General features: G+C 39.2%; 1 protein-coding gene across 2 annotated transcripts in view; it reads right to left on the reverse strand.

Annotated features, from left to right (window-relative positions):
- med12 (mediator complex subunit 12) overlaps positions 1-24,077 on the reverse strand; it is a 173,691-nt gene that overhangs the window by 120,647 nt on the left and 28,967 nt on the right. For both annotated transcript variants that reach the window (XM_048544257.2, XM_048544255.2), the window contains exons 6-12: positions 20,444-20,554; positions 19,542-19,814; positions 15,886-16,032; positions 15,673-15,772; positions 9,033-9,169; positions 6,879-7,010; positions 3,460-3,586 (exon numbers count right to left, since the gene is read on the reverse strand). In XM_048544257.2, coding sequence (XP_048400214.1) covers positions 3,460-3,586; positions 6,879-7,010; positions 9,033-9,169; positions 15,673-15,772; positions 15,886-16,032; positions 19,542-19,814; positions 20,444-20,554 — 1,027 coding nt within the window. The remainder of the gene's footprint in view (positions 1-3,459; positions 3,587-6,878; positions 7,011-9,032; positions 9,170-15,672; positions 15,773-15,885; positions 16,033-19,541; positions 19,815-20,443; positions 20,555-24,077) is intronic.

Genomic DNA, 24,077 nt, shown 5'->3' on the forward strand with positions numbered 1-24,077 from the left:
TTATATTAAACATGTTAGATGACCGTTACGCAGAGGTTCTTGCTCCAAAGTTTTCACTGTCCTACAGAACGTAAATGCAAGTTTATGTCCAAAGTGATTGAAAGAGAAATGTGCCAACAAGGGATCCTGACTACATGTTGCTCATTGCAAGTGGAGTCTAGCTGCAATGACATGGTGAATATCAACAGGTTACAGGATTTTTTTTTAACCAAACATACATAGAAGGGGAAAATCCACTATGACCAGTCACATACTGATAACAACAAACATACAAGTAAGGAGTCATAGGCCATTTGGCCTTTTAGCCTGTTCTGACTTTTCTCCCTTTACTGAATGGAGGAATTACATTCACTATTGTCTAATCCATGGAATTTTAGACAAAATGCATCAACTATCTTACTTCTGACTTCTGTTAAGATGAGAGGACTCAAGCATTTATCAAGCCACAACTTTGCTGGTGATTGTAATTCCTCTCTTTCAATTCCTGATTTAGTGAGGTGTTACTTGTATCAAAATGAAGATTGATGGAGATTTCATCTGCCATATCATTATTTCCCATCATCAATTCTCCTGACTTTCTTTTGCTAGGACCAGCACTCAGTTAATGCTTTAATTTTTAAATTATGTACAGAAATTCTTCCTGATTTTGTATTTCAAGCCAGCTTCTTATTTTACTGAATTTTTCCCTCCTTATTGATCTTTTAGTCATTGTTTCTGTTCTTTACATGTCATCCAACTTTCAAATGGGCCCGTCTTTACAGGATCATATGCTTTTTCCTTGATCCAAAAATACTGTTTACTTTTTAAGTTAACCACAGATGGTAGTTTCCCCCCCTTAGAATTTCTGTCTCTGCTGAAAAGTATATTTTTTGTGTATTCTGAAATATCTCCTTAAATATCCATCACTGCAACATCTATTGATCTTTCCTGAAATTTAAAATTTGCCAGTTCATATTAGCTAGTCCATTTTCATGTTCTCATATTAAATTTAAGTAAGGACAAGTACATCAGTCTTAGGCTCACCTCTCCTTCAAACTGAACATAAAATTCAATCATATTATGATCATTACGAATTAGAGGTGCCTCTGTGAGATTATTAATGAATTACAACTTATTAAGAGGTTCTTGTTCCAGTATAGCTCTCTCTCTGGTTGGATTCAGAACACATTGTTCTAAGATACTTTCTCAAAAATATTCCATAAAGTCAACTTGACTATCTTCTACCATGTGTTTTTTCCCACCAGTATACAGATTAAAACTCATGATTATTCCATGCCTTTCTGTCAAGCTCCCATTCTGTACTCCACCTTACCATGTGGGTTAGTTAGATGGCCTTTACACTAGTCTCACAAATGACTTATTGCCTTTACAAATTTTCATCTGTACCCAGACTAGATTTACATCCTCGTTTCTTGAATTTAGGTTATCTCTTTGGTAGTCACACAATACCATCAGTTATGATAGCATTGTGTCAATATCAAATAGATGTTGCCAGCAATGTCAGTAATTTACAAGTTAATACAAATAAAAGGGGTGACTTGAAACATGAACTTTGTTAATTCCACGGCTGAGCATTTTTTTTCTCATTTTACTTCAAAACACTGAACTACAAAAATCACCAAATGTTTATGGGATAAACAGTTACATAAGTCAGAGGTCAGATCATGATATGGTCAGAAATCACACAACACCAGATTACAGTCCAACAGGTTTATCTGAAAACACAAGTTTTCAGAATCTTACTCCTTCTTCAGGTGTTAGTGAGAGAGGTAGTATCAGACACAGAATTTATAAATAAAGGTTCATAGGGTCACACCATTGATGGGAATGGAGTGCACAATCCCAAGAAATCTTCAGTTAGAAGGTTTTAATTGATTAATATGTACATGTAAATCCCCGAATTCCAGGGTGACAGTTTTGGTCAGACAATGAATGTTAGGTGTGAGGCCTTGATTAGAATCGGTTTGTGGTTTGGTTTGGCATCAGACCGGTTTTATCTCTAGAGTAGGAGCTTATAAAACGCCACATTGAGTGACTGTCTATAAACTGCATGCACATCTAACATGCATTGTCTGACCTAAAACATTATCTCTTCTTTACACTGATGAAACCTTTAGTCCTCACAGGACAGGGGCTCAAAAGGAATTTGGGATATACATATGCATATTAATCAATTAAAACCTTCTAGCTGAAGATTTAACAACATCTTGGGTTTGTTTAGTATATCCTTAAGAATGGTGTGGCCCTTTGATCTTATACTTATAAATTCGTCGTCTGATACCCCTCTCAATCACACCTGAAGCAGTAAGGATCTGAAAGCTTGTGTTCTCAAATAATCCTGTGGGACTATAACCTGGTGTCATATGATTTCTGACCTTGTCCATGCCAGTACAACATGAGCACCTCCATATCACAGATCATGATATGGCATTTAAATCCTAAACTGCCCAGAGGGAAAAATATCATGGCAGAGGCATTATTATCAGCAAATTTTCTTTTAAAAAGAATAATTAGCCAATCTGAGCTTCATTGAGCACATGAATTAACACAATACCTTGTGTCAGACACGATTGATTCTGTTGGCATCTGTACAAAAGGTTGAACAGTCTCAGATGACCCAACAGACCATTTACTAATCCTTGTGTTCACAAATTCTCACATTGCACTAGATCAGCAATGAAAGTATTCCTCAATCTCTTGTTAATATGCCACTTCTGTAATTCCATTATTCTTACAGAATTTACATAGAGACAAAAGTCTGAGTTTAAGAGTTACAGTTAATGTTAGAGCATGTAATTTGAGATAACATTTTCAGATGCTATTGCATCATCCAATAGGATAGTTGCTTGTTTTAACAGAACTTATAAAAAATGTATTAAAAACTTTAGTATGAATTCAAGATATATTCAAATCAATTGCACAAATTCAATGCTAAAGATGCATAATCTTGTTCTACAACAAGATATCCAGTAATAGATCACTGCAGTAATCCCAGTCTGCCTGATCCACTGAGTGAAGATCTTACTATTTTGATCAGACATTGCTGCTTCCTGGTGCACCTGTACTCCAGAAAATTTGAATAGAAAGGTAAAGCAATTGGGTCCAATGATAATCATGTGCAGCATCTAATGGTTTAACCTTGTCACTTGCTTAGGTCGAACCTTCAGTCAAATGTCCAAGCACACACAGTTGCATGTGAGATCAAAGTTTGACTGCTGAGCATGAACTTCAGTTTATTCATTCTGGCTCCTTACAGCCACCATTGTAGAAAACAGTTGCCAGCATTTCGATGCCACCTACGCAAGTAAGCTAGGGGAAATAAATCCCACCAGAATGCAAACCAAATTACAGCATGTGATCTCACTGTGATGAAAATTATAGATTCCGGATTTCCCAGAGCAAATTTTGTTGGTCTGACACAGCACTGCATCACTGTAAAATTTCCTGCAATACACTTACTCAGCATTGGAGCTTGGGTATCCAGGAACTGAAGTAATACATCTTGGAAAACAGGAATGCTGGCACTGGTAAGAGAACCAGATGAGACAGACCCCTTCTCATCTACCACTTCAGATTCACCACATCTCTAAAGTAAAGAATACAACAGGAGATAAAATTACTTGATTTACAAAACTTAGTGTAAAGCAAAGTAAAAATCACACGGATGTTAATTCACAGTACATTTTCATTATGCCATCACTTGATGACACCAAGTTTTGGTTTTCAGACAGCACACATTTTGCTTTCTCTCAAGATTTTTGAGAATGAGTGGAACTTCACCTTCCCTTCAAAAGAACTTGAAAATGATGTTGGTTAATTATTCAACTGAAGTTTGGAACTTAATCTCAGATTAAGAAAGAAACAGAAAATTCTAAATATATTAAGAACCAATAAATCCTTGAGAAGCTTTAAAGCATTTTGAAACTAATTACAGAACAGTTACAACACAGAAGAGGCCATTAAGCCCATCATATCGATCCCGATTCTCCAAAAGGAGCAAGTTACCTCCAGACATTTCCAGTCTTTTACCCGTATCCCTGCACATTCTTTGTTTCCAGATAACAATGCAATTCCCTTCAATTGATCCTGCTACCATATATTGAAGCAACATATTCCAGATCCAAACCAATTGCTACGTAAAAGTTCTTTTTTCCTCATGTCTCCATTGATGCCTTTTGCCAATTATCTTAAACTTGGGGCCTCTTATCCCAATCCATCCACCACTGGGAAGATTGTACTAATCTACTCTGTACAGATCACTCAATCTTGTAAACAGCTAACATTCTTCCTATCAACGCTCCTACTGGGATGTTATTGGGATAGCATCCCATTTAATTTATAGAAATATAGAAATCAATGTCCTTTATCTACCTACACATAGGTATGCAGGCACTGCCTTAAAACTTCCTGCCCAACTAGAAATTAGGCGTAAAACTTTGTAACTCCTTATTTTCCTACACAGAGGTATGCAGTCACTGCCTTAAGCTTCCTACCTGAATAGAATTAGAGTTAAACTGTGCAAATCTTTATCTTCCTGCACAGGGGTAGTGGAAACTGTCTCAAATAAAGGTAAGTGAGGAGCATTTGTAAAGGTGTGAGACTTATGAAGCATGTAACTTCTGTTTCTGACAAAGGGGTCAGGGCACTGACTTTTGGTCAAGCCAGACACTTCAGCAGCTTGAAATTGCATTCTGTCACTTTGGCAACTTGGAATCGCCTTCTGTCATTAGCAGTCACTTCGCGAACGATCAATACTATATCCTGCTGTCTCTATGTTTTTGATGCAATAATTGTTTTGCATCATGTCTTTGTCTGTTGTAGTAATTGTTTCATGTATCTTACCATTGTGAGATGTAAAATTGCTTTATGTAGTATGCACTTGATAAGGTATAAAAAGCGGGGATTGTCTGCTGCTCGGGGAGAATTGCTTATGAGACTCTGCACTCTGTGCTGGGTTGAGTACAGTGATTCTCCACAGCTTGTACTTGCTTTATTATAAAGGATTTGGTGTGTTTCTAAGCAGGTCAGTGTCTTGTTACTGCAGCAAGTCTGTGAGGGTCTCCGAAAATGAACCTAACACTACCTCCATGGAAAATAATCAAAATGTCTACAAATTATCCACATTACTGAACTTCCTTGTCCCAATCATTTGCTTGAATCTTCTCTGCACTGTTCTATTCTTCTCATACTTTGCAAAGTTTAGCATCTTGAAATGAGTGTAATGCTCCAGTTGAGGCTAAGGCAGTGTTCGATACAAGCTTAGTATAGCCTTCTTGCTTTTGTACACTACGCCCATTATTAACAAAGCCCTGTACAGCCTATTCTTTCTTCTCAATTCTCTCAACCAGCCCTGCCACCTTCAATGATTTATACATACTTGTATAGCCAACATGTATAAATAAAATATTTATAATATCTAAATTTACAATTATATCAAATATCTACACATAAACATGCAAATATGTAAAATACATTCAAACATACAACTAGTTTCACTGCTCTTACACTCCCTTGGCAATTTACTTAATATGTCCTCTGTGATCTCTGTCAAGATATATCACTACAATAATCAACATTAAGTTTCATCTGCCACTTTTCTGGCCATTCCAACAACCTATGTGTCCTTTTTGAAGTTCTACAATATCCTTTTCTTCACAGCTATTCAAGCATCGCATCATGTGCCAATTTTGAAATTATACCAAGGTCTAAGTCATTAATAAGGTTCAAGGGGATAAAGGGCACAAACAACAGTTTCTAAATAACTCCAGTGCAACTATTTCTCTCAAACAAAAATATCCATGAATTTCTACTCAACCCATTTCATACCCACATTGCTCCCTTTTTGATTCAGTTACAACAATGCTCACAAGTCAATTTTGTGGGACTGTATTAAATGCCTTTCGAAAGTCCTTTTGGATGTTCTACCACATCAGCAACATTACTGTACTCAACCTTCTGTTACCTCTGTTCCAGCTAGGTTAGCTGTCCATAATTGGCCTGCATTCACCAAAGCATTAATTTTATCTCAAATTAGGGTTTCCAGAAGATTCTCCATCATGGAGGTTAAATTGAGTAACCTGTATAATTATGTCCTTCTCTGAATAAAAGTGTGATATTTGCCATTTTCCAGATCTCTGGCATCACCCTGGGACTGGGGGAGACTAAAATTTCAGCTACTGCCTCTTCAATTTCCACATTCACTTCCCTTAAATGCATCACATTTGGTGGTGCCTTACCAGATTTAAGCCCATATAGTCTATCAAAAACCTCATCAATTTTAAACCCTTCAACGTTCAAATTACCTCCTCTTCCACTGTGACCTGCACATCGTCTTTCTTGGTAAAGAGGGATGCAATGTATTCATTTACAGTTTACATGCATAAATCTATTATTGATCCTTCATTGGTCCCCATCCTGTCTTTACCACTTTCACTATTTCTATGACAATGAGACTTTAGGATCCCTCTCATGATTGCTGCCCATCTATTTTCATATTTGATTTTTCTTATTTGCTTTATTACTTCTCCTCTAAAACTTTTATATCCAGTCTGTTTTCAGTTGTATTATCCTTCTGACAATAGTATTAAGCACACAATTTCTTGTTCATTTTTAACTCCATCTCTTTCGTCACCTGGGGAGGTTAGCATTAAATTGGCCTATCTTGTCCTTTCAAAGCAGTTCATCGTTCAGTTACTGTGTTGCACATGTGGCCCAAATCCATTCTTATCCTACTGGGATCCAATTAACTATTTCTACTACAAGTATTTTCTTGCTCTATTCCACAGCCAACCTTTATCTTGAGATTTAACAATCCTAACCCTTAAACATCCCATGACTGAAATTTGATCTACTTGCCTCAGTAACTGAAAGTATCCTACCTCAGCTTCAATTTCAGCTTGCCTCTTCTCCAGCAACTTTGCCACCACCATGGCTCGGTGCCTGCCTGAACGCTTGTAGCTCACTGCCCATTCACACAGCAACGTCATAACTGCATCATCATCTGGTAACATCTGGACAGGGGAAAAAGAATAAATTCAGTGTAAACTGGACAACTAATTGCCTGGAAGCACAAAATGCCTCGAAGTATGATCTGATTTCTCTTCACCAACTTGAAAAACAAAAAAAAGTTGTAAAATCACAAATATGAATTTAATGAATTAGAAGCCACAGCACATGTACAAGGCCACATTGTCTGAAATGTGCAAATAATTTTAAAATTTAAAATAATGCTAGAAAACTTTGTTTGATGATTCCATGAGTAAATGCATAAGATTACGCTGTGTCATACCACATCATCATAAATTTCAAAGTTCAATCCAAAATCACAGCTGAAATATAAGGACCTGTCTGGGCAGCAGTGGGATGCATGGTGGTCGACAAATACACTGGCTCCAAATGTATATGTACATAATGGATTAGGTATAAGTAAAATACAGAAGCACTCTCCATTGGTTAATATGGTCTGCTAATCATGACACTGCATACCAAGAAACTTGGCAAGTATGTGTACCTTCAAAAAGGAGGAATCAACATTCCAATTCAATCTTGTGATCAGAATTCCTCTCAAGTCCATAAAGAGAATGATACACAGCTTAATTAGAAGTACCAGGTAATACAAGTCAAATAGCTAGTAAACAATAACAAACACAACATCCACAAATCAAGACAAATGAGCTCGGCAGTGATTTGTGAAAGAAGAGCCACAGGTTCAGTATTATGTCAACATCAACTTTCAACACAGCAGTGAGCATTGTCAAAAGACATCTCAAGATCATCACTTTTTTTTGGAAATGGAACAATATTTAGTGATCACATCACCACAGAAAGATATCTGATCTCAAATAGAATTGCATTTGAATAGTGCAATAAAACAGGGCCTAAAGATTTTTCAAAGCAAACTAAAAATGCATTGAAAGTATCAAACCATAAACATTTACGTCAACTGTAAATTTCCATCCTCTTCAAAATGAATGCCTAAATATTTTCTATTTTGAGCAACTAGCATCAACGTTAAAATATTCACAGGTTAGTTATGACTGAGTTGATACAAAGTAAGGTTTACTCTGCCTCAATAATCAGAGGCCAGAATGTGAAAACACACTTCTACTGTTCTCTTGTACCACATACAATTGTGTTGGCAATTTCGCTATCTTTTTTCTGAATGAAGGCCAATATATTAGAGTAGTAGAAGAATTTGAAGATATCACAAACACTGGAAATCTAAGAGATAAAGTAAATTGACAAATGTGTCAGCATCTGATTTTTTTTAAATGAATACAGCAGGTATAAACCCATTACTCAGAAGAGGATTGTTTGTCCTGCTGGTCCATGCCCATTTAGAACTTCATATGGAACACCAAAATTAATTTCAGGCGAGTTGTTATGACATGAAGCAGTACGTGAGACTTTCATTTCAGCAAATTCTGGGCTAAATTCAAATCTAGATCACCATGAAGAAGGTGAGTATTTAATCTGATATTAATAGAACAACAAGCTTCTACAGTTGCTTTGTCTTCAATTTTTTGTGAATAAATCACAGAAATACAAGATGGTTACAGCAAAGAGAGAAATCATTGGGTACTGTGTGCTGAAGTAACTTACCTCATCCCACTTTTCTCAGTTTTAAACGAAACTGTTCATTGATAACTAGTGAAACCGCCACAGTGACAAAAATGAACAATAAGACTTCAATATGTGGTGCATTTGACGTGTTAATTGTTAATTTTTTAAAACGATTCCATTTTGAATCTCTTCTAGGTAAGGGTAAACAAATTAGCCAGCTTTCCACTATCCACTGACACCTGTCAAAACATGCTTACAATCACTGATCCCCTCAAGGTCCAATAATTCGTATCTAATTCCATGCATGAAAAATGGTCACCTGGGATGAGAATGACAGCTGGAAATGATGATGAATTTCAATCCGAAAAAGGAAATACCATCTTCAAAAGAAAATCATTTAAAAACCAGGTTACAATGTTTCCTAAATGCAACAACGCATCAGATACTTTTAGAAAATTCATGAAACTCACCTCATGGCCATCTTTATTCTGCCCTGATCCAAATATCCTGTTATACAACGAATCCAACGAGTTATTAAAATCTGATTTTTCAAAACTGTGGCTGTCAAGCACCTCCAGTGTATGCAATACGCGACCAATAGTAAAACCTGCACAAATGGGATCCGAGCCATGAGACTTAAAAACTTATTATTTTCTACAAAAATGAAACAATATTTCACGTGGTTAATTTACATCAAGTATAACCAAAGCAGTTTTTTTTGGCTTTACAGCAACCATTGTTCAGTCACAACATACTGTATGAAATGAAGCACTAGTAAAACATGATTTTTGATTAGGCTGGCCTACTTGTTACTCCACATCCACAGCAATGTTGGCAGCTCTTCAATATCCTATGAAATTGTCAAGAAAGCCATGAACGTATCAAAACTCATCACAATGTCTACATATAGGATCTTAAAAAGGTGGACCACCTAACACTGACCTAGGCGCCAGAAATCACAAGGACAAGTTCCATGTCGACACTGGAAAGTGCTCCTTATTAACATATAGGCGCATGAACCAAAATGGTAAAAGGCACCCCTCGGAGCAGCGTTTCCTCCAGAGATAGTAAGAACTGCCGATGCTGGAGTTAGAGGTAACACAGTGTGGAGGTGGAAGAGCACAGCAGGGCAGGCAGCATCAGAGCAGCGGGAAAGTTGACATTTCGGCTTGGGACCCTTCTTCAGAAATCACAAACCTTATGAAGAAGGGTCCTGATCCAAAATGTCATCTTTCCTGCTCCTCTGATGCTGCCTGGCCAGTTGTGCATCTCCAGCTCCACACTGTGTTATCACCAGCACTTCCTCCTTTGTTTTAAAACTGTTGCAAAGTCCCGAGGTCCGCTCAAGCAGCGACTTCTGGAACTGGAATTCATTGCCATGATTAGCGTGCTGATACCAATCACTACACACAAAACCTTGTCGCAGATTGTTGGGAACAATTCCACAGACCAGTTAAGTAAGAGGCTGCCAGTCTCTGTAAGGTACGATTTTTTTGTGAATGACCGTGCCCCAGACACCACCATCACTACCTTTGGATATGTCCTGCCCCATCAGCAGGACAACTTCACCAGAGGTGACAGCACAGTGTGAAGAAGTTTCCCCAGAGAGACCTCAGCATCAACTCCAAACCACAATCTCACGGTTTCAGATCAAACATGAGCAAGATGTCCTGTCAATAATAACTGTAGTTCCACATGAATCAGTAGGTAGTGCTGGAATCTCCTGGGGTGCTATTCACAAATCAATTTTTCCATTTTGGATTGCCATGCTAAAATATGACATTGTGGCAATAACTGAGAGCAGGGGCTTGAAAGGGCAGAATCGGATGTTAAATATTCTTGGGAAGAGAGTATTCAGAAACGATTGCTCTTCATTTTCTTCCTGAGCTATGACGTATTTGGTTCAGGAGAACATTTTTGTGCTAATAAAAAGGTGATGCACCAGCAGCTCAAGTTCACAATCAATTTTTCAGAGCCAAAGGAAAAAAAGTGTACAACTGTTTGTTCATGTAGTCTATAAACCACTTACTAGTGGGGAGGATGTAGAGATACACATTTGGAATGATATAGCCAAGACATGCTGAAACTATAGAGTGGTTATAATTGTGGACTTCAACTACTTGAACGAAGATTGGGACCATGGAAGTGGTAAGGGCAGAGGAGGGCAAATCTTCCTCAACTGTGTTCAGGCAAGTTTCCTTCATCAATATTCATCCAATCCAACTTGGAAGGATATATTCCTAACTTTTAGAAAGGAGGTGGACTAAGATGATCAAGAGTTAGTAGACTCAGGACAATGATAGAAAAGAACAATAGGCAATCCAGCGTAAGAATGACTATGGGTTGGGGGTGGCAGGGATCTCTTCAATGAGTTAAGAAAGGTGCTGGGCCAAAAATACTAGAAAATAAAGGTTTACAATAGACACTGCGGCTGAACAACTGGTTACTTTCAAAGAGAAGATGGTCCAGCTACAGTCCAGGGTTGTATTCCCTAAAAAAAAAGGAAAGAGGGAAGAAATTCAGACCTCTCTGGGTGACAAAGAAAATAGAAATTAGGTTGGATAAGAAAATGTGTGTTTGTCACAAGTGTAACTAAAAAACACAACTGAACACCAAAAATACAGAAGCTTCAAAGGAAAGGTAAGATAGATTATTACAGAAGCAAACAGGAATTACGAGAAAAGATAGTCGACCAATATAAAATGAAATCTCAAAGTCTTCTACAGGCACATCAAAAGTAAAACAGTGATAAAGGGAGTAAGGCCTCTTAGGACCAAAAAAGTCAATTTACACATGGAGGCAAGCAGAAACTCTGAATTGTTGAATTATAATTTTGCTTCTGCCTTTACCAAGGAGTAGACGTGACCCAGGGTTCAAAATTGATCAGTGCTGCTTAGACTGTTGGTACTTAAATTTGACAAGGCACTAGGACCAGATGAGATGTGTTGAAGGGTATTGAGGAAAGCGTTGAAATTGCAGGGACACTGGCCAAAATCACAGTCCTCACTAAATTTATTGGAGAAGTCAGGTTCCTAGAAATTTGGAGGCACTGTACCCATGGTTATAAAGGTTAAGCCCAGCAACTGCAGACGAATCAGCTAAACTTCAGTAGTGCAGAAACATTCAGAAATGATTATTCAAGACAGAATTCATTGTTAGCGTTGTTAAGTTCGTTGAACAGATAACGTCGCTGAGTTTAACGCTGCTGATGTGGTGTGCGTGGACTTTCAAAATGCATTCAATGTAAGACCACATAACAGACTTTGAGAAGTTACAGATCATGAAATAAAAGGGACTGTAGTAACACAGATACAAAATTGGCTGAAAGATGGGAAACAGACAGTAATGTCCAATTGATATTTTCCAGGCTGGGAGGAAAGCTTTCAATGGAGTTCCCAGGGACTGATATTGATGGGCAGGAAACATCGCAAAATTTGCAAGGCTGCAAATCTTGATGATAGATTTGTTGACATAAAACTTGGAAGCACTGTAAACTGAGAGAAAAGATGTAGAACTAAAAAGAGGACACTGATAAGTTGCTAGAATGAGATGGAAGACAGATGAAGTACAATGCAGATAGTGGTGAAGTGATGCACTTTGGTAGAAAGAACATGGAGAGATAATAAAAAAGGGGCAGTACAATGCTTAAAGGGGTGCAGAAGCAAAATGTGCATTGAACACTGAAGTGGCAGACTGAAAGTGCAGTTAACAAAGCTTACAGTATCCTGGGCTTCATTAATATGGCATGAAGTACAAGAGTAAGGAGGTTATCATGAACTTCAGATTGTTGTTAGAGATCAGCTGGGATATTGCATACAGTTCTGAGTACCATACTGCAGCAGGGATATAAATGCATTGGAGTGAGTGCAGAAGAAATTCACAAAAATGTACCGGGGTAAGAGATAACAAGGTGTAGAGCTGGACGAACAAAGCAGGCTAAGCAGCATCAGAGGAACAGGAAAGCTGACATTTCAGGTCAAGACCCTTCCTCAGAAAATTTTGTGAAGAAATCGGCAGCTTTCCTGCTCCTCTGATGCTGCTTGGCCTGCTGTTTTCATCCAGTTCTACACCTCGTTATCTCAGATTCTCCAGCATCGGTAGTTCCTCCTATCCTAGGAATAAGAGACTTCAGTTATGAGGAGAGATTACAGAAGATGGAACCATTAATTTTGGAGAGATCTGATAGACGTTTTCAAATCCACAAATCTAGGCAAAGAAGGGAGAAAAATTTTCCACTCACAAAAAGAATTAGCAAATGTCCTTTAAAAAAAACTTTACTGACAATGAGCGCTGAAGTCTGGAATGCACAATCTGGAAGTGTGTGGAGGTAGAGTCAATTCAGGCATTCAAGAAAGCATTAGATGATTATTTAAATAGAAACAATGTGCAGGGTTACAGGAAAAAAACTACTAATATATAATGGAGAGCTGGTGCAGATTCAATGGACCAAATGCTGCTTTCTGTATTATAACAATCCCATGATTCGGTACGGTTCCATGCTTAACATCACTTGGAAGAAGCACCAAGGATGACAAAGGAACAGAACGTGCTCTGGAGGTCTTTAGTCACAAGAACAGGTTAGGAGCGCCACTATTAACAAGCTGGTTGAGCTCTGAAGAGCACTGCTGCTAGCTTTGGCCTGCAGCAGATGGGGAGGAGAAGTTACTTGTCTATGTCCTCATTAATACACTGCAATTTATCAAACATGCATCTTTCTATACTAGTATTTACAAGATAACTAATTCACATTCCTTGGAGGCCTAAAATCCTATCTTTACGATGGGCATATCGTCCATGGCGTTGCTTGACTTAACCACTGCCCAAAATGGAATGGGTTTCAATCAGATCAAGCAATTTAAAACTGGGCATTCACGAAGCACTGTCGGCCATCAGCAGCAACAGAACTGTACTCAATCACAATCTGTAAACTCAAGACCCAGCAAGACCCCTCTTCCACCATTACTATCAAACCACGGAGGCCAACCTTGGTTTAACAAGGAGTTTAGGAAGGTTTGCTAGGGGATCAGAGATACCTAAAAGCGAGGTGTCAATCTTAAGATTACAACACAGGACTACCTGCATACCAAATAGGAGATACAGCATGCAAAAGACAGGGCGGAGCAATCCTACAAAAAACAGATCAGATGTAAGCTCTGCAGTCCTACCAAATCCCGTCATGAATAGTGGTCGACATATACAGGCAACAATAGCGTTGCCCAACACAACAGTGGAAAAGGCAACTCTAAAGCATATCTGGTTGAAGTTGGTTACAAATACCATGCGGATGATTCACAACAGCATCCTCATCATGTCCCCAGAACCACAGATGCCTGTCTTCAACCAATTCAATTCACTCTTGATGTCACGTAACAGCTGAAAAGACTGGATATTGCAAAAGCTATGCATCCTGACAACATTCCAGCAATGTTAGTGAAGATCTATGCTCCAAAACTAGCCACACCCTAGCAAAGAAGTTACAGCACAGCTTCAAAATCTACCTGACAGTGGCATAAATTGCTCAGGTAGATCCTGTGCACAAAAACTCCAACCAATTACCATGCTTTCAGACTCTCAAACATAGCAAAGTAATGGAAAAGTCATCAATAGTGCCATTCAGCAGCATTTATTCAGCAGCAGCCAGATGTGTAATCTGGTTTCTGCCACAGCCATTCAGCTCCTGATTTCAATAACCCTTGATGCAAACAGATAAAAGAGCTGAACTTTAGATTTGACAGGAGAGTGATTATCCTTGATACCAAAGCAGTATTTGATTGATTATAGTTTCAATGAACCTAGCAAATCTGAAGATTCGGGTATCAGGGGAATGTTCTTTACCAGAATCATAGCCAGCACAAAGGAAGATGATTACAGTTGTTGAAGTTTGATCTTCTCAGCCTCAACTCAAGGCAGGTGGTCCTCAGTGAGTGCCCAGCCCCAACATCTTTAACTGCTTCATCAATGACCTTCACTCCATCATTAAGTCAGAAGTAGGAATGTTTGCTGATGTTGGCACAATGTTTAGCAACATGCGTGACACCTCAGACACTAAAGCTGCCAGTGTTCACATGCAGCAAAACTTGGATGACCGTCAAGCTTGGCTCGATAAATAACAAATAAAATTTCTGTCCCATAATGACAGGCAATGGGCATCTTCAACAAAAGGAGAGAATCTAACTATTTCATTTTGACATTCAATGGTATTACCATTGCTGAAATCTCCCACAATCAAATCCTGGGGCTTATCATTCAACAGAAACTGAACTGAACCAGCCATATAAATATTGTGGCTAAAAGAGCGGATCAGAGGGTAGGAATTTTGTGGTAAGTAACTTGCCTCCATTCTCCCCACTGCCTGCCCACTACCTGCAAGGCACAATTCAGAAGTGTAAAAGAATACTATCCACCTGCTTGGATGACTCCATTTGCAACAAAACTTGTGAATCTTGAAACCAGCAGGACAAAGCAGCCCACTTGACTGACAACTCACTCATCTTCAATATTCCCTTTTCTTCCATCATATAGTTGCAGTAGTACTTAACATCCACAAAATGCACTGCATCAACTCACAAAGCCTTTTCCAACAGAACTTTCCAAAACCATAAACTCTAACACCAACAAGTACAAGGAGCATTGGATGTATACGAATACCATGACCCATTTACCCCAGTCCATATATATAATGACTTCGAATTCTATCACTGCTTCTCCATTTTCACAAGGTGAAAGTCCTGTAATTCTCTTTCTAAAAGTACTTTGAGAGTCCCTATACCTTAAGGACTGCAGTAATTCAAGAAAGCAACTCACCACCACTTTTTCAAGAACAATTATTGTTGGGTAATATAGTCTGACCTATCAGTGATATCGACATCTCTCAACTAATATTTTAAACTAAGAGATAATTGCATTTCTTGAAAAAGAAAGTATTAAAACATACGTTGAAAACGCAATAGGTAAACGTTGAGATCGATCAGAAAGTCAGGCCTAATGGTATTTCCATATCTCTACAAATTATATTACTACAGTACTGGTTATACTCAATATTTAATTCTTGAGTCAGTCAACTTAAAGCTGGCATGAAGAAACATTCCTAATATTAAGATTTTCCATTACCTGCATTAGTTTCTTGACATTTATCAAATGACCACCTGACCTCTACAGCTTGACCTCGTTCTTTAATCTGTTCCTCAATTTCCCGCACTTTAGCTCGGACCTGTCAAAAGCATAAAATGAACTTTTATAACAATCCACATCTATTAAACACATCTAATGTGGAAAAACATCTGAAACCTAGACAACATTTTTATACAAGAGAATCTCATATACCTGTTGGGTAAATGTAGAGTTCCCTCCTGGCATGGGCAGACTGGATGGCGCTATGGGTAAAAGATCGAGGGGAGATCCAGTCTTATTTCTGCAATCAGTCAACGAGTAATGCCACACCAATGCACTTGGGCAACACAAAACTATGCTCTGTAAAACAAGCAGCCAATCGTCATTCACAACAGTAAATCTTCATGTCTTTCTCTGCACAACTGTCTTAACTGACAGTACCTGACGGAAGTGTTCCCTAGTTTCTTCATGCAACTCCATAACTTGTTTCTGTGTTTTGATTTTATGGGGGCCAAGTGTCCAACTGTGGCTCACTCAAATGGCAACCTGTCATGTGTGATTTAAGATAGTAAGTACCTACAGGCCATTCAATGTGCAAAGATCATAAGTAATCCTTACTGAATGTAAGAAAGGGGACTTTTCTTTTAAATTAAGGATCACTAGCAATGTTTAGGAACCAAACAAATTCTCTCTCTCTCTCTCTCTGCTACTGTAGTTCCTTATGGCTAGTGAAGAAAGCAGATGAGTCCATAGGGGTGCCATTTCTCCCTGGGGCAAAACAAAAGCAAAAACAGCTTTCTGGTGATAAAAATCAGTGCAAGGAAACTGAACAGATATAAAATCCAAGACAGTAGTGCTGCTAGAACTGTACTGGAACAAAATTGATCACAACAATCAGGTAAACACCTAGATTCATTTTCAACAGGTAATTCGCTAAAAGGTAACATCAGGCAGCACAGTGGTTAGCACTTCTGCCTCACAGCACCAGGGACCCAGGTTTAATTCCAGCCTTGGGACTGTCTATGTGGAGATGCACATTCTCCCCTGGTTTATGATGGGCATCATCGTTCCCTCCCACAGACCAAAGATGTGCATTTAGGTGGAATGGCCATGCTAAATTGTCCATAGTGACTAGGGATGTGCAGGCTAGGTGGATTAGCCATACTAAGTGTGGAATTATGGGATCAGAGTAGGGACAGGCACTGGGCAGGATGATCCTTGGCAGGTAGATGCAGACTTAATGGGCTGAATGGTGTCTTTCTGCACTGCAGGCATTCTATGATCTTTCCTTACCTAACATACATAATCTCTTGAGCAGGGATACAAACAGTCTGCACAGACATTAGACGAGTGGGCAAAATCATGCAAGACAATGTACCAAAATGTGATGTTACGTACTTTGATTGAAAGAACATACATGTGCACTGGATGTAGTCTGGCTGATCCCAGAAATATTGAAACTTTATTGTGTGGAGTGGTTAAGCAGGAGGGGTCTGTATTCATTGCAGCTTAGAAAAATGAATGGCAACCTTGTTGAAATGTACAAAATTCTTACTGGACTTGACAGGGTAGATGCAAAAAAGTTAATTCCCTGTGGGAGTGTGTTAGACTGGAGGCATAATCTCAAAGTAGGGTCTTGTACATTTAAGACATGGATGAGGAGCAATTTCTTCACTGAGAGGACAGTGAATCTATGGAATTTTCTACTGCAGAGGGGTGTAAAGGCTGGATTGTTAAGTATATTTAAGGCTCATTGACTGGCAGAACAGACTCAAAGGATTAAATGGCCTATTTCTGTTCCTGCATCCTATGGTTTTACGATTGCAACCTGGCTGATACTTGCTTTTGAACTTCTGTCCTAGAATAAAGGTCCAAACACAGATTGAGTCAGTCTTCATTGTTTCATATCTTTTAGGCAACCTCCCAGATACCAACATCACTAGGTTATGTCCTTCCCACCAGCAAGGCAAAACAAGCTGAGATGGCAGCGCAGTAGCATACAGCCTGTTCTCAACATCAGGTCTGGATCTCATGGAGTTTCACAGCATCATTTCAAAGACGGGAAAATATACTTCCTCTTCATTACATGCACAGCTGCCCCAAATCTGATGAATCAGTACTCCTTCATGTTGTTCAGTAACTGAACAAATGAAGTACCAAGCATGTCAAAGGCACAGAATATAGTCACGGTCAGCATCTTCACTGTCCATCTCCAAGGGTAGCTCAGTAGCACCACTATTGACCAAGATGGCCAAATCCTAAAAGACATAGCTACTAGACTGGACCTGGGATAGATGCCGTAATAGAAGCAACGAGAAAAACCAGTCTGGCCTCTTCCCTCATTGATCTACCTGTCCCGGAAGAGTTTGCCCACAATCATGCTGGTAGGAGTGACCACCATACAGTCCTTGTGGAGACAAAGTCCCATATTCATATTTTCCATTCCCTTCACTATTTTCTGTGGTACCACCACTGTGCTAAATAAGGCAGGTTTAGCATGGATATAACAATTCAAAACTAGCCTTCAACGAAACACCACAGACCAACAGCAGCAGAAATGTATTCAACTACAATCTGTAACTTTATGGTCTAGAATATTCTCCTCTCTACCACAACTATCAAATCAGGGGTTAAATCCTGTTGGAATGAAGCTTGTCGGAGAACTAGCCAGAAGCAAGAAAGGATATACCTGAAAAAGAGGTGCCAGCCCAGTGAACCTACAACATGCGACGTTTATCTGTCGAGAAATGGAAGCAGTATGCAATGGACAGACAGAGGTAACCAATCCTAAAACCAACAGATCAGATCAATATTCTGTGGAGCTGTCTCATCCAGCCATGAATATTGGACACAAAAATACTGCATCCTCTATGATGGGAGAACCCAGCACATCAATGTAAAAGGCAATGTTGAAACACTAGTAATTATCCTCAGCCACAAGTGCCTAGTGTTGCCCCATCTCAGTATCATATGTCAGTTTTCAAGATAAGTTGATTCACTCCAGACACTCTGGCTGAAGATAGCTTACATAATTATAATTGCTGAATCCATAGTCATTCACGCTCCAGAGGTTCATCAGTGACCAAACATTTGAAGGTTTAGCCATATAAATACTGTGGCCACAACAGCAGGGTCAAGGGTAGGAATTCAGCGGTAACAAACATAACTCCCGATGCTCAAGCTTGCTCACCATTTACAAAGCACAACATCAAAAGCACGATGGAATAGGTTCCACTTGTCTGAATAAGTATAGCACCATTAACAGGCAAAATGACAGACAAAATCCAGCTCAGTTTGTTAGGACACCATCTACCATCTTCAGTATTCACTGTCTCCACTATAGTTACACCATACCAGCAGTATGTATCATGTACAAAATACACTCCGTCATTCATTCTTACACTCCACTGACAGTACCTCACAAATCCACAACCTCTACTACCTTGTATCACAACAGCAGAAGTTGCATGGGATCAGCAGCATGTTCAAGGTCTCCCTAAGTTAGGCACCAATCAGACTTGGAGTTATATCAGCATTCCTTCAATGTCACTGAGTCAGTATCCTGGAACTCTTTTCTGTGGATGTACCTACACCACATGGGCTGCAGTGGTTCATAAAACTGCTTCCAACCACTTTCTCAAAAGTAATTAGGATTGGCAAGGAACTAAAGGCCAGCTATCGATATTCATATCCTGTAAAATAATTTTTTATTCCGGTCATAATTTTAAAGCTGAATAAAAATTGTCTTTTCGATCCATTAATAGAACTTCTGTTTCATTTTGACAATGTTTTCAATGTGAAAGTTAATGGCTATTTGGCATTAGCCCAATTAAAGGCAAGAAAAAGAAAACTAAAAACTACTGATATACCTGAAGCATGCAGCTTAAACCAAACACAACTGGGCGATGCTGTGGGCAAATATAAAAATCCATGAATGGAGATTGAGGCTGGCTAGCCCCATTAGTTGGTGGTGTTGGAGTTGGAGGCAAAGCATTTCCTGTGGGTGCTGCCATAACATGGGTCTGGTGTCCTCCTGTTACGGTATTACTACTACTATCCCCAAGCAGCAAGGACAGGCGTCGAGTACAGAAATAAGCCAAGCGTCTTGACAGGTATGCAGATTGCACAAACTCTCCAGAGTACTACAAAGAGCAGAAAAACAAATTTTAGTATCTCACAATTAGATCTTTACAGATGATTGTAGAGTAGCGAGATGTACAGTATTTGTACAGTAATATATGTAACAATATTGACAGCACTGTCATTAGGATTTCAGTGAACAGTAATGCTTGATGCTTAAAAATGACTTGCTGCTTTTCAAAAAATCCCCAATATATAACTGGAGCTCAAATAAGAGTTTGAGTATTGCAGATGCCATAAATCTGAAATAAGGACAGAAATGGTGAAGAAACTCAGCAGATCTGGCAGCTTCTTTGGAGGCAGAAACTGGTAATGTTTTAAAGTGTAATGTGATTCCCCTTCAGAGCACATATAGGTTATGTCATCTGCCTAGTGCTGCATCATCATGGTTGAGCAGTTTGAATTGATGTTTAGGACTATTTCACAAGTAGTGTACTAATACATCATTAATAACACATTGGATTAAAATAAATTCCCTTTATTATGACATCAATAAATTAAATAAGCCTGGTGATTAAACAGAATTAAAGCCTTTACATTTCAACTAAAATTTTAAATTACCTGTATTTATTTTAACAGACCGTAAACTCTAATTACTAAGAACTGCAGTCCCAATCAAAAACTTACCCACCTGTAACATCAGTGGAAGCAATAACTTAAGAAGTTCATCCTCCCCCGGCCGGATTTTCTCAAAGCATTCAAGTACCCAGGTCAGGAACTCATGCCTATCCAGCATTCCATCCTGTAGCCAAAGCAAGAAAATTACAGCTATATAAATGAACGTTGCAAACATTACATCCTTGTTGGAAAAAAGGGTCTAGAAACACACCCAACAAATACAAGCCAGTCAGTTTAACTTTGGTATTGAGGAAAATAGTGTTTAACTAATTTGCTGCAGCTCCTTGAAGTAAGAAAAAAGAGAGGGAGAATTGATCAGGGCAATGCTGTTGAAGTTGTGTACATGGGCATGCAAAAGGCATTTGACACAATGCCGCACAACAGGCCGGTGGGCAAAGTTATAGTTCACAGAATAAAAGGAACAGTAGCAACATGCTTAGCAATACACAACTGGCTGAGTGGCAGGAAACAGAGAATAGTAGTTAATGGACATTCTCCAAGTTAGAGGCAGGTTTGTAGTGGGGGCTCCAAAAGGGTCAGCAATGAAGTTACTTTTCCTGATATATATGAACAACCTAGACCTTGTCTGGTTGGGCACAATCTAAAAAAACGGAACATAACACAAAACTTGAAAACACATGAACAGTGACGAAGATAGCATTAAATGTCAAAAAGTACATAAACAAGCTGATCCAATGTAATTCATCTGTTACCAGTCTGGTCAACATGAAGAAACGCAAAGTGACTTATTTTGGTAGTAAGAAAGCTAAAACTCTAAAGGGTAAGGAAAAACAGACACGCCTTCGAGCCTGCTTGTCATTCAGTAATATTATTGCTGACTTATTTGTGTTTTAACTTCCAACTTCCCACTAACTCTCAATTCCCCTAACAAGAATCCATCTGCATCCGTCTTAAAAATAGTCCATGACACCAGCTCAAACGTCTTCTAAAGCAGAGTATTCCAGTCTCACAACCTTCATCTCTGTTCCAAAATAGTCACCCTAATTTTAAAAACAGTGCTCTCTACTTCTGGGCTGAGCACAAGAGGAAGCATCCTTTCCACATTCACCTTGTCAAGGTCAATCACAATCTTCTAGACTTCAATCAAGTCACCTCTCATTGTTTTAAACTCTAGTGGAAATAGGTCAAGCCCATTCAAACTATCCCATACAACAAGCGATGACTTCACATGTTAATCCTGTAAATTTCCTCTGAACTGCTTCCAATAATATTCACATCCTTCCTTATATAAGGGTGGCACAAAGATTCTGCAAACGTATGTAGACAAGTGAGTTGGAGAAAACTTGGCAGATGGAATAAGATGTGGGGAAATGAGGGTGCATACTTTGGCAGGCAGAATAGAGGAGCTGAATGTTATTTAAATGGAGGAAGACTGCAGAACACTACGGAACAGAGGGATTTGGGAGTTCTTGCCCATAAATCATAAAACGCCTCTAAGGGGAAAACAGCGACAGATTTGTGGCACCACAATTGGCTCTGCTGCACAGCATGGGTGGAAAAAGACTGAGCAGCTGTGGGGTATTCTGAAAGGGGGAAGATAAACAGCAAGCAGTCATGGTGCATGTTGGCACCAATAAGACGGGTTTAACAAAAGGAAAGTAGGTCCTGCAGCAGGAGTTGAAGAGACTCAGTTGATTATGGAAGAAAACTACTAAGGCTATAATCTCAGAGTTACTTAAAGTGCCAGGTGCTACTGAGTACCGGAACAGGAAGACATGTCAGACGAATGCTTGGCTAAATGGATGGTGTAGGAGGGAGGGTTTTAGACTTTTAGATCATGGGACAACTCCTGGAATAAGTGGGACCTGTACAAGCTGGGCATGTTGAACCAGTATGGGTCTAATATCCTTGCTTGAAGTTTCCTCGTGCTGTTGGAGAGGTTTTAAACTGATTTAGCTGGGGTATGAAGCACAGAGTAGAAGGAAACTCAGGAATAAGGTCTAATCAGATTATGTCAAGGCGTCATACAGCACAACAACATAACCTTTGGTCTAACATTTAAAATATATTTGGACAGAAACATGATTGGGAAAGGTTTAGAGGGATATGGGCCAGACATAGATAAATGGGACTAGTTCTATTTGGGGAAACTTAGTTAGCATTGACAAGTTGGACTGAGGAGCCTGTTCTTGTGCTGTGCGACTCTATGACTTGCCCCGTTATCACCAAGTTTCCCAAACTAAACTACCCCCATTTTTCTGCATTTAGCCCATTTGTCTCTAAACTATTGGTATTCGTGAACTTATCCAAATGTCTTTTAAATGTTATAACTGTACCTGCATCAACCATTGCTTCTGGCAGTTCATTCCACATACCAACAACCCTCGTTGTCAAAAAGTTGCCTCTCAGGTCTATTTTTAAAATATTTCTCCCCTCACCTTAAAAATATGACCATTAGTTTTGAACTCTCCTACACAAGGTAAAAGATCTTTGCTCTTCACTTTATTTATGTCCCTCACGATTTTATAAACCTTCAGAACGTCACTCCTCAACTACCCACACACCAGCAAAAAATTACCAGCCTATCCAGCCTCTCCTTAACTCAAATCCTCCAGTCCTGGCAACATCCTTGAAAATCTTTTATGAACCCTCTACAATTTAATGACATCCTTCCTGAGCAGGGCAAAAAGAACGGCATATGCTACTCTAAAAGTGGCCTTGTCATTGTGTGTACAACTGCAACGTGACATTCCAACTCCTATGCTCAGTGGTCTGAGGCATGACCACTGAGGCCTTCTTAACCACTGTCCACCTATGATGCAACTTTTGGAGAACCACATACCCTTACCCTAGGGCTCTCTGTTTGACAACATTACCCAAGGCCCTACTGTTGTTTGTATACATCTTGCCCTTATTTGTCTTATATAGAAGGAATAGTAGGACAATCCAGCACGTACAGAAGAATGGAGCAGGAATAACGCCCACGTGGGTGGGCTAGAAGTTGTACCTATTTTAATGCAATGAGCGTTACTGGTAAAGCAGAATAACTTCAGCACTGATTATCATTTGGAAATATGGCATCATTGCAATCGAAGAGACATGGCTGAAGTAAGGACAGAACAGCTCAACATTCCAGAATAAAGAAACTTCAGGCGTGATGTTGGAGGGGGGAGAGGGGAAAAGAGTAAGAGGGGTGGGGCATTGCATTATTGATAAAGAAAATCTCCCATGCAGCAATGAGTCGGTCCTAAAAGTGTCTTGAAATTAGGCCATCTGGATAAGGCTTAGGAATAAAAAGGGCAATTACTTTGCTGGGATCAGACGACAGGCCTCCCAACAGTCACACTGAGGTAGAGGAATGAACATGTAGACAAATTACAGAAAGGACTTCAGCTTTGCTAAAATTAACTGGGATCACTTTCGTGTGAAAGGACAAGATGGGGTGGAATTTTTCAAGTGCATTCAGACGAGGCTGAGGGGTGATCTGATCAAAGTCTACAAAATTATGAAATGCACAGCAGAATATAATGAGAATCTCTTGTCCATAGCTGATGTGTCAAAGACCAAAGGGTATAAGTTTAAGGTGAGGAGAAAGTGGTTTGGACATGATTTGAGAAACTTCTTTTCACTCAGAGGGTGGTAGATATGTGGAATGTGCTGCATGAGATATTCTCACAACATTTAGG

Source organism: Stegostoma tigrinum, chromosome 15, assembly GCF_030684315.1.
Source record: "Stegostoma tigrinum isolate sSteTig4 chromosome 15, sSteTig4.hap1, whole genome shotgun sequence".
Taxonomy (NCBI): Eukaryota; Metazoa; Chordata; class Chondrichthyes; order Orectolobiformes; family Stegostomatidae; genus Stegostoma; species Stegostoma tigrinum.